Genomic DNA, 12,765 nt, shown 5'->3' with positions numbered 1-12,765 from the left:
TCTAAAGGTGGCACCAAAACTTGGGGTAATTGACATGGTTGTTACCAATCAACTCGTGCCATGTCAAACTGAATGTCCCCTCCTTGCTACGTGATCATCATCTTCTTTGCTTTTTTTTATTATTTTTTTATTTTCTGTTTTCTATTTGCTTTTATTTAAGGGAAATCTACATGGCATAGAGAATATTAGGATTTATTTATGTTTAGCAGCTATAATTTGCCTAAATTACATCTCATAGCAAAGTAGTGTATCTCAATAACAATACATAACTAATATAGTAAAAATAAGGATATTAATAAAACTAACCGTAACTTAAGGTCTTTATGCACAAATCACCCCCATTCAAACTAATTTCTCTCTCATTGACCCCAATCTCTTCCGTGTTTTCCTCCATTTTCATTCCCCACGATTCTCCATCAGATTTCTTTTACCTAAATACTAGTTGCGCACTAATAGGTAAGTTTTTGAGTTGTTTTATACGGTTATTTTGTTAAATATCTTCTTCCATTTTTGTGATTTTAAGCAAAAGGGTTTCCGCCATTGCTAGGGTTTTTGAACAAACTTCAATTTTGAATTTTGGGTTTAGTGGCGGACGGAAGCACTCCATGCAGAGTTACTAGAGGTATACCCAATTTTGTACAGAATTTTGATGATGCTCCATCTTTTGATTTGTGTATAACTCAAGATGAAGAAGATTTTGCAGGCTCAAATGCTAGAATGGTTGCAGAGAGTAGTATTAAGATGCGACATGACCCTGTAAGTATGGAAACAATGGATGAGGAAGGTTCAAAATCTATCAAACGAAAAGAGGTCGTTCATCCATCGAATTCCAAATCCCCCGCACCAAGTACTGAAAAGCGAAGAAAAGTCATTGATGGCAGTTTAGTTAGCAAGGGCAAAAATGTTGTTGAAGATGGACCTTCCAAAGAATTGGAGGTACTATATTTCAGTTTTTCTCTAGGAATCTTGTATATGTTTTTAATATTGAATACAATGTAATTAGAATGATTTGTTCTGGATACACCTAGAATAACTTACTTTTGTTTTGACAATAGTGTATATATATACACATACAGTTACATTTGGATACACAGTATACTTGATTATTGTATTTGAATGGAGACTACAAAATTCTCTGTATATGTTTTTTAATAGTGAATACAATGTGACTAGAATGCTTTGTTTTGGATACACTTAGAATAGCTTACACTGAATACTTGATTATTTTATTTGAATACACTGCACTTGGTTACCTGTTTATGTTTTTAATAGTGGAAACAATGTGACTAGAATGATTTGTTTTGGATACACTTAGAAGAGCTAACTTTTGTTATTGACAATAACATATATGTATACACATACATTTTATTTTTTTGATACACTGTATACTTGATTATATTTATAAATACAGTGTACCAGCAGATTTGTTGATGTATATGATATAATAGCTGAATTTAATGAAATTATGCAGAGTAACTTCTTTGTGAAAGATGCTCCTACTCACTCGTTGCACATGAGTTGTTACACCAATACAGAAGTATTTAAACAACTAAAGGACGATATGCCTTTATGTAGTTCTTGTATGAATGTAGCATATATGTATACACATACATTTTATTTTTTTGATACATTGTATACTTGATTATATTTATGAATACAGTGTACCAGCAGATGTGTTGATGTATATGATATAATAGCTGAATTTAATGAAATTATGCAGAGTAACTTCTTTGTGAAAGATGCTCCTACTCACTCGGTGCACATGAGTTGTTACACCAATACAGAAGTATTTAAACAACTAAAGGAAAAACTTACTGACAAGCAGTACAAAATGTTTAGGGAAACTTGCTTTGGTGTATTCCTTCGGATGCAACACTGTGACGTTCAAGCTCAGATCCTAAGGTGTTGCATGGTGAAAGAGCTTATGGAAAGTACTCCAGATGCATTTTTAATTGATATTAATGGTAAGGAATTGCGGTTTTCTATCAGGGAATTTGCACTCATAACTGGGTTGAAGTGCATTGGCGATGAGAATGCTTTCCCATTTAACCGAAAAGGAAAAACAAAATTTTGGAGAAATATTTTGGTGGTTCTAAAACCATGCCTTATAAGGCAGCTTTGATGGAATGTTTCAAAGATAAAAACTAGGGCCTCAATGATGCTGATGCCGTTAAGATTGCGATATTGTATTTCATACATACTTACATCTTGTCCAATGAGAAGAAGGCTATAAAGATACCAAGGCTACATTTTGAGTTGGTAGAGACTGGAAGATACGCAGATTACCCATGAGGTAAGAAAGCATTCACAGAGTTGGTTAAAAGTATGACACACAAGATGAATTCGGAGAAAAAGTTTTATAGTGTTACGACCCAACCCCGTAGGCCGCGACTAGTGCCCGAGCTGGGCACCCGTACACACCCATTAACCAGAAACAGCATACAAATAACTTATACATACAGAAAAGTAAAACGTCGCCCCAAAGCTGTCACAAATATATATATATACAGATCGCGGTCACAACTTTCAGCAGATGATATCGCACATAAGCCAGTAAGGCTGTCATAGTATAGGGGGACGTCCAAATCACAAATCACACAGACACAACTGAACAGTGACTACCCACAACCCACACGTATATATCTACAGACCTCTAAGAGTAATAACAGAATCATATGACGGGACAGGGCCCCGCCGTACCCCTGAATAAACATATACATATACAACGGAAGAGTCTGTACCAAAATACAGGCTCCGGAACAAAGGAGCACTCCAAAATAGCGAGTAGATGTCCTAAGGCGACGGATCACCAAAGTGGGCGTCCGTACACGCGGCGTGAAACGACCCCGAAGAAAGGGGTCGGTACGAAATATGTGCGAGTATGCAAAGTATGAAATACGAAGAAAGAACGAGATCATAATCGGAACAAAAAGTACGAGAAAAATAAGTGCAATATCCAGAATATCAAAATGCTTACTGATAAAAACACAAATCATGCATGGGGCTCAGGGAACATGGTCGCCCACCCGTCATTGGCGCCATAACACATCTTACTCCAGAAGGTTTCATATCTCCGTAACCCGACATATCTCCATAACACATCATCATAACACATCATAAATATATATACGGTGCCGGCTCTAGCGAGGGGCTCGGCGGACCATAACACATCATACTCCGGAATATAACATAGTGCGCACGACGACATAACCGGCCCGGGACTCGGCGAAAGATGTAACACAGTATGCACGAGCAGAGTCGTGAGTAACCATATGCATAAAAATCATCATTACAGACTCATTAGATAAGTAAGTAATCGACGCTCGAGGGTTAAGACGATAGTCATGCTAAGTCCTTTCTAATGTCGTTAGAGCTAAACAAAGGAAAGTCTCGGGGCCCACGGACAAGTATCAAACCAATCCGAGCCCGCCTATGAAAGTTAGAGACATTACTCGTTATGAAATCTTCTACGAACGTATCGAAGCGATCCGAGCCCCTCTATGAAAGTTAAAGACATTATTCAACATAAAACCCTTTAGGAACAAAACTCTTTATGCAACCTTTAAAATCCAATCATACAAAAGACATAAGGACCATAGTTCGACTATATTAAGAATGCCAACATCAAGAAGTGAATAAAAATCGTAGACATGCTCGGATCGTAAGAATAGAGTTACCCCGAGGCTAGTATCATAGCTTACTTACAACTAAGACATGCCAAAAAAGAAAGGGTAAGCTTTACATACCTTGTCCGCTTCCTAAGCTAATCCGAACTTAAGTCTCGGCTTCTCAAGATCTACAATAACGTCATTAGGCACCAAACGTTAGCCATAGGCACTTAGGAATTCAATCCCAAGCTAGCACTTCATTTACGTTTTGGGCATTTCCCCGTAAATTCAACAAACCCCGAGAATTTAACTCGGCCAATCATCAACAACAATACCAACAACCATATTAACAACATCAACAATCAATTCAAAACGCATTCTAACGTTAGTAACTCTTCTCTACATAATTCGACAACATTCCATTTATATTCAAATCAACCACATATAATCAAGCCAACATCAATGCTCACACATTCAAGCACTAACCCGAAACCATTCAAACACGACTCAAGAACACTCCAACCAATCCACACAATATTCAAAACAACCCAACCAATATGCAATATAACCCGAAACCTTCCAAATTCAATAAGAACAACAACAACACATTTCTTTCTTCCAAATTCATGAACTATACCAATAATCCACATGTTAACAACATCATTCTCATAAATTCAAGAAACTATATTAGAATCACATTAACTTCCAAAACAGCCCACATGATTACCACTTCAACTTGGATCATTAAACCTTCATTTTACATCATAGAATCCACAGCAACAACAACCAAAATACTAAGTAAAATTTGTTCATCCTTGTCATACCAAAAACAGCCCCTACGGCCAAACACCAACACACCTAATTTCATGAATTTCATCCATTTTCGCACACTACAACACGCATAAACCATCCATAGCATATGAAAAGAAGATTAAACCTTACCTTTTCCACTTAGTTCATCAACTTGGCTAGGGTTGTGCCTTGCAAGAATGAATGGTTTGCTTGCTCCAACAACTACTCCACGTGAATAAGGACCTTCCAATTGGTTGAAAAGTTAGAAGAAAATATGTTTTTTTGATCAATTTTATAGCACCATATTCGGCCAGCCATGGCCGAATATGTCTCCTCTCTTTTCCTCCATGTCTCTCCAAGTTTCTAGAGTGAAAGATGATGAATATTATGTCTTGCTTGTCATCTATTGTATACATATAAGATTCATCCAAGTGGCCATGCCCCACTCATGGCTTGGATCAATTAAAATTAGCCAAGCCATGGGTGGTACCCCACCTATGCCACACGGCCAAGTTGTGGCTTGGTTCATGAAATAATAACTTTCCATAATTCTCTTTTAACCCCAAATTTTCCTTAATATTCCATACCAATAAAATTATAAACAACTTATGCCTTAAAACAAAATCGGAGGTCAAAAGTCTCAACCTCGTATCCCGGAATGGTCTTGTCCTTAACTTATCATGGTTAGCTCGGATTGTCCTAATGTACAAAATACGAGATATAACATATAGGCTTCACGGAATGCCCCTTGCGATGCAAGTTTGGTTATATGAGTGTTGTTCACATGTTGATGAGACTCTTGCAGTCAAGTCGGGCAACGACATCCCTAGAATGCTAAATTGGAGGACAGTAGAAAGCTAACCAACTTTCAAAGATCTAATGGATGGCATGTTTAAAGAAGATAACAGCCCGGTAATTTGTTTTAATCAACCTTATTTATATCATTTTTTATTTTTACTTGTATATGTTGCTTTTTTCCATATGAAATGTATATTGTGATGTATTCAAGTTGTTGTATTCAAGTTTAAAGCTGATAATAGACCGTCATATTGTTGATACACTGCAGTCAATAACACAGGGTATACAGATTTGATACACTGTCTACTTTTACACAACTTGTATTCAAGAAATAATACTTCCTGTGTCCTCTATGCCAAGTCATTTATAAATGTGTGTCTTTGTATTTTACATTTGGTTTGATACAAGTTCTAACAGAATTATAATGTTGATTAGGAGATGTGTACTTTTGATAATATAGTGCCGACGGTTAATGAGGTTGCCTGCCTTCAACTGCCTCCCCTTCCCCCCCCCCGCCGCCCCTCTTTTGTTATCGATGCACAAACTACCACTGTCCCAACCCCTGCGTATGATGATTTTTCTTCTACCCCACCCCATATGGGTCATGACACACACAAAAAGGGAGTTGTTGCATCAGACTCTCAACCTGCTAAGAAACGTAAGCAGACGTCTGCTGGGTCTTCATCACCAATGAAAGTTCATATGCAGCCCGAAACAATTTCAACTTCCAACATCACTCCCCGTAGGAAGACGTTGACTAAGATGCCCGATATTCAGACTAAACAGTCAGTTCCTACAAATACAACTGAACAAGTTCATCCAACCCAACCATCTGTCGAGCGTGATGTCCCGACAACCAGCAAACAAGACGAGTTGTCTCTCATGAGGAAAGAGCTTGATGATTTTAAGAAGTTGGTATGTGTAATTTATATATTTTTTTTCCATTTTTCTCTGTTGTTCTTGATATTGCATGGTAAGCATGATATATTATTATTTCTTTCAAATTTCAGGTGACAGACGAGTTCAAGGATCTCCGTATATTGATCAACGACAACTTGACAAAGGTCCTTCAAGCAATAAAAGGGGATAATGATTCAGAAAAGGTAAAGTAAAGCAATTAAACACACTACTATATTCAAGTGAAATAATCATACATAACTAATTTTTTTCAATAGTGTCTTTTGCCAATGAATCTCCATTTCACATACATTCTTTGAATTTGACCGTACGATTGATCGAACACACTCCACAAATCACCTGTACAAAATGATACTAATGCAGCTCATTTTCAAACAGAGGTATTATAAAAGACTGTATTAATATCACTGTATATGTATCGTTTCAATTGAACCAGTTGTATATATGAATAAAATATTCACATATGAATATTGTATTCATATCACTGTATACAAATATGAATTTTTATACTTAGTGAAGTGACTACTTCACATATGAATATTGTATTCACATCTATGTATTCATATATGCCAACTATATACAAGATTGTATCTGTGCAAATTGTATACAAGACTGTATTCATATCACTGTATATGTGTTTGTTCATATCACTGTATTCAAATATGAATATGTATTCAAGACTATATCTGTGCAAACTGTATACAAGACTGTATTCATATATGAATATTGTATTCATATCTATCTATTCATATATGCCAACCGTATACACTAATTTTGTTTTGTGATATATTTTCCATTCATTTTTATTCATACAGGATGTTGATGTCAACAAGCTTAATTCTAGTGGCGATACATTAAGAGCTTCCACTGAAGAGATTCAGGAAGCATGTGACATTACAAGTGAACATGGTGAATCAAAGGTATTAAAATGAATACAATCTCTGGTGCAAATATTTGTTCAAAGATTTTAATGCATTTCAGAATCAGAATAATATTAAAATGTTCCATCTTTTTGCTTATAGGGTTTTGGATCTCAGATTCCTGTCGAGGTGTATCAAGAATCAGCTCATGGTGTCATGCCTACCAATGAAAGAAGCCCCAAGTCGATCTTGCCGATAAAAGTGTTGAAGGTGTATCTTATATATCAAAGGTGTTCTTACAACCGATTCAAATCGAGAGACGCTGCACAATGTCAAAGTTGACATTCAACAAGGTAATTACCTTGTTGAGTTTGAGGATGGGGATGCTGTAGTGGAAATGGAACACATTTCTCAGTTTGAGTTGGCTGATGACGTACTCCCATCTCAAAAAACTATAGCAAAAATTGTGATGACACTGCGTAAAGACAGGCGCCCCGACCTTTTGCAAGTTTCTCCCTATAGGACAATTTTGGGTCAGCTTCGGGTTAGTATTGAGTTACTTTTCATTTTAAGATTGTATTCAATTCTCCTTTTATTTAATGTGATTTAATTTTTGTGAAGCAAGTAGTTCAGTTAAGTTGATGGAAATATTTGACAAAAAGCACCCATTTGAGAATAACTGTATCAACGGGCCACATGATTCAAAGCTTTTCGATAATTTCTCAAAATGGATTAGGAAGGGGCTGCTTGTAAGGATGAGAATAGGTAAAAAAAAAATTATCGCAGATTCAGGCATGACCTGTTTTTTGATATATCTTACATAGTGTTGATTATGCTTGATAAACCGGGTTTTTTTTTATGCATTGTATAGAAAGAACAAAGATGACCATTACAAGAAGGGCAAGGCAACATTGGCGAAATTCTTGGATTGTGGTATAAAGAAAATCAATGACAAAAATTGGTTTTACCTTTTAGCAATGGATGGTCAAATGTGGAATGACGAGGTGCGATATACCTTATTTTTTCACATACAGTTTAAAGTTGTATGTATTCAATAATAACTGTTTGTAGTCTCTGTTATTGTAGCACATAGATGTCATGTTTTATTACTTCCGAAAGAAATCCAAGTATGATACAAACAGCACATACAAGTTTACCACTGTCGACTGCCTTTTCAAGTCAAAGGTTGATGATATTCACAAAGCGTATGCTGACCCGGATCTTTGCCTTAAGCCTTGGTCGACAAGAAGATACTTTATCTGAATATGTTAAAGGCCACCGGTTGCTATGCACTCTCCCTGGCATTTGGTTGACCATGTATTCATTCCGGTCAACGTTGAAGAAAGAAATCCTTTGGTTGTTGGCGATTCTGTCATTATTGACGGAGACGGATATATGTATATGACTCGTACCGAGGTGCCGGAGGTCACGATGCGGTTTGTTACGTACGAAATTATAAAGCTCGCCTCGCTATTGCCATTGTTCTTACATATCACAGATTTCTATCAAGAAAGGCAAGGAATTGATTGGAATCATCACCCTGCATACAAAGGCAAAGCACCAGCTGATAAATTAGATGTCGTGTTTGTTGACAATCTGCCACAACAAAGGCCGGGGATCATGTACTGATGTTTCTCTTTTTTTTTTCTCGAGTTATATATATTCGGATAATTCATCTTTTTCATATACATTTTTGTTTTTCTTTCTGTGTGTAGGGATTGCGGGATGTATGTGGCTGCATGCGCGGAGTATTTGAGTCAAGGAGAAAGTATTCCAACCAGTGACCTTGATGCTGAATTAATCCATATGGGATATGGTGCACTTATGTGGGAATACGCTCAGCGGAAGTTAGAAGCCGATGCCGAAAGCGATAACGAGGCACCTCCAAAGCCAGCCAGGCCAAAGATTGATTTTAATCAAGTTGAAAAGATCATAGTGCTTTAGTTTTTTTTTTTTTTTAAGTTTTCTGGATATTTGAAACAGAGGTAGCAACTGGATATGTTTGGTTTTATCATCTTTTTCTGGTGGTATTGTGATGCCTAAAAGGCTATTTTGTTGGTATTATGATGAACAGAATATACAATGTTCAGTTTGACATTTTATGAATTCAATGGTTATGTTATACATTTGTGTGTGATTAATCATTTATACTTTTCTTTCTTTCTACATAGCTTTATTCAGAGGAAATACATTGTCCAGTTATTCATTTTTATCGTTATGAATACACATTTGAATGTTTTTACTAGTTTTCATTTTATTTTTTTGACGGATTGTGGGTGTAGCATTCAACTAAGTATAGCCGCTACTTACTGTCACGTTTAATTGTGGCGAAGAGGTAGAAAGACCCGTATGAATAAATTACTGCTTGAACTTTGCGACTCCTTGGACGAAACAATCACTGCATGCGTTGTGACTTGGACACCGGATAAATATGTTCAATGAATACATTTTTCAGTTTATCACTTCTTTTTTCAGAGTCTGGTATATATCTAGTTACTGGGAACCAGTGGCTGATGTATTCAGAGATCCTGCACTGCCATATATAGTGCTTTTTACTCCACTGTATTCATAATTACTGGCTATTTGTATTCAGAGATATACACTGCTGTTTTTTCAGAATTAATGCAACATAAAACAGTGGAAATTTTCCAAAGTATTCATGTAAAATATCCAGTTGCTAGCAGTGATCCAAACATGCATACAAGAACAGAACCAGTGATCCAAAATAGACATAAAGGAACAGAAATTTCATGGTGCTTTAAAGCCAACATGGTCCAATACAGTAACCAAAAAATAGTACATCTGGAAAAGAAAACATCAACTACTTTCTTCGAGGCTCATTCCTGCAAGAGCATCTATTATGTCCGACATGTCCACATCTACTGCACGAGTTTGTACGTGTATTTGAAAACCACTCAGATAAAGACTTATCGCGCTTCTTTTTTGGCCTTCCGGGTGGCCTCTTATACCTCGGTGGGAAAACCACCTCTTCTGAAACGTGTACAGGCACATTCCACTCACTCTTATCAGGTAAAGGATAAATTAGGACATCATGAGTCTTCATCACAGTTTCTGGTTTGTACAAATTTGAGCAGAAGTTGTCGGCAGTGAGATTTTTTTTCCTAAGAACAGCCCAAGCATGGGGGCAGGGTATCTCATCCATTTGGAACATTTTGCAACTGCAAGTTTTATTTTCAATACAAACAATGAAACGCTTCCCTTCATCAATAACCGTGTGCAAGTATTCGGTTGATGGAATTACCTAAACAACAAAATTCAAACAGATTTTCATCAAGTCATTAAGCGTATATGTATAAGCTATAAGTATAAGAATCATACAGATTAAGGTATACAGCCAACAAAACACATAAACAGATACACGGAAACAAGCCCTCATGCGCGTAGATTTATGCTCATTGATGGATAGGAACTCTTGAAATTTTTTCCCAAGTGTTGTGAATATGTAAGAACCATTCTATCGGTTGGTGCAATTCCACCATCCATACATCAACCTAACTTCTTCCAGAAAATCATAAATTGGCAATTCTCTAGCAGATACAAGTGCCGCATTGATGGACTCAGCAATATTTGATGTCAATGTCCATGCTCGATTAACTGGACAATAGAGCCTAGCCCACTTTTCTCTTCCAGCTAACTCCAAGTACTCCTTCACACGAATATCCTCCTTCTCAACCTTTTCCATTGGCATATCAAAGTCATTCTGCGTGTATGCTTTCGCCAATTTATAGTACACCCCACTCAACACTTCATGACTCTTCCTATATCTATTGTATACATTCTTCCAAAGATGCCATATGCATGCTAAATGCGGAACATTAGGATAAATTCTACATACAGCCTTGATGAAGCTTTCGTGTCTATCAGATACAATACACATGTTATCCCTTACCCCATACGCTTCCCTGAACCGTTGAAAGAACCATGACCAAGACTTGTCATTTTCTGACTCTATCACACCATGTGCTAGAGGCAGTATATTCCCTACAAGTTCAGTTCAATATATGCAGAAAGTTACTGATTGTATCAAAAGCGTAAGCCTTTTGTATGCAAAAAAAATTCGATTTTTCTAAAGCGCAAGCCTTTGTATGCAAAAAAAAAAAAAAATGAATACAGAGATATGAAATACCTGCACCATCCAATGTTCTTGCCGAAACATATGTACCATTGTATTCTTGTTTGAGGTGGCTACCATCTACAACCACGATGGCTCGATAACAGTCGAATCTTTTTATAAACGCATACAGTGCTACGAACAGATACAAGAACTCGTTGTCACGACCCGACTAGGGGCCATGACGGGTACCCGGGGCTAATCACCAAGCACCGCTTATTCTATCACTCATTTTGCGGTCATTCATTAGTCTCATGCTTATAATCGTAGAAGAACCATTTCCACTGGAAACATTTGTACATTATATACATAAGCCCTCCGGCTATCAAAATAATATATATATACAAACGAGAAGAAACCATGAGACCATACTACCCACACATACGTATCTACGAGGCTCTACTAGAGTATTAGACATATGGACGGGAAAGGACCCTGTCATTCCCCAAAACATATATATATACACAAAAGAATAAATCAGTGGCACCTCCGGAATAATGGGATGCTCTCAAAGTCTGCTAGTAGCTCCTACGAGTCTGGATCACCTCCTTGCCTACCTGTGGGCATGAACACAGCGTCCAAAGAAAACGGACGCCAATATGAATATTGTACTGAGTATGTAAGGCATGAATGAAATGGACATAATAGAGAAATCATAAGATATAAGATGAAGATATAACCTACGTAACTTTTAAGGGTGGATACATTTCATACATATATCATATATAATCATAGTACATATATCATCATAGCACATACATCATCGTATCATATACATCATCATCGTTAACCCGCATCCGGGTAATCATCATATGCCGCCCACTAGTGGTGTCATGCCCGGCCCTCTAGGCTCGGTGTAAACATAGCAGCCCGCCTTAGCGGTGACATGCCCGGCCATTTAGGCACGGTGAAATTGTATTCAGCCCGCCTTCGCAGTGACATGCCCGACCAACTAGGCACGGTGGAATCGTATCGTCATATAGTCAACATAAACTTATCATTATCACACATCTTATAGGCATATCATAATCTTATCATAACTTAGCATCATCATACATTCATCATTAATCATACATTAAAGCTTAAAGGTAACCATGGCTATGTCGGGGGTGACATGAGGTCGTGAACCCGACTACGTTATGGAGTAATCATAATCGTTATATCTCACCTTGGAGGGACTAACATTTAAGGTGAGTGCACACAAGGAAAAGCATCATTGGAACTATACTTAGGGTCATTAGATTGTAGAAACATTATATCGTATCCATAGCAAAAACTTTATGGAATTAGCATATCATGAACTTTAGAACTTTTAGGCTCAACTCATAGTCATCATCATCATACTCACATCGTATCTCTTTCCTTTATCTTATGAAAAGCTCTTTATAACCATAAACTCATAATTTCCGAGGTGTAGGAAAATCATGGAAATATAGGAGAATTCATGCCATAGGAGTCATGCCTTAGAAACAAGGGACTAGCCTTACATACCTCTTTCTTTTAGCTATTCTATTGTTTGATCGTTTTCCTTCGATGCTCGCGTTTCTACCTTGAGAAAGTTGATGATAACATTAGCTAATCGATTATAAGAACATGCTTACTAAGGCTAAAGAAAATTGGGCAGCATTTCCTTTGTTTAAACAACTTTCCTCGTATC

At 37.1% G+C, this 12,765-nt stretch overlaps 1 protein-coding gene across 1 annotated transcript; it reads right to left on the bottom strand.

Moving 5' to 3' along the window:
• Positions 1 to 9,469: 9,469 nt before the first annotated feature.
• LOC132047381 (uncharacterized) lies at positions 9,470 to 11,355 on the bottom strand. Its single transcript, XM_059438431.1, has 5 exons — positions 11,322 to 11,355; positions 11,124 to 11,189; positions 10,494 to 10,978; positions 9,946 to 10,238; positions 9,470 to 9,536 (listed from the first exon to the last, which is right to left on the bottom strand). The coding sequence occupies exons 1-5, from the start codon at positions 11,353 to 11,355 to the stop codon at positions 9,470 to 9,472; spliced, it is 945 nt and encodes a 314-aa protein (XP_059294414.1).
• Between the last annotated feature and the right edge of the window lie 1,410 nt (positions 11,356 to 12,765).

This window comes from Lycium ferocissimum, chromosome 2 (assembly GCF_029784015.1).
Source record: "Lycium ferocissimum isolate CSIRO_LF1 chromosome 2, AGI_CSIRO_Lferr_CH_V1, whole genome shotgun sequence".
NCBI lineage: Eukaryota > Viridiplantae > Streptophyta > Magnoliopsida > Solanales > Solanaceae > Lycium > Lycium ferocissimum.
The sequence above is the reverse complement of the archived record's forward strand: the minus strand, read 5'-3'. Positions and strand labels throughout refer to the sequence as shown.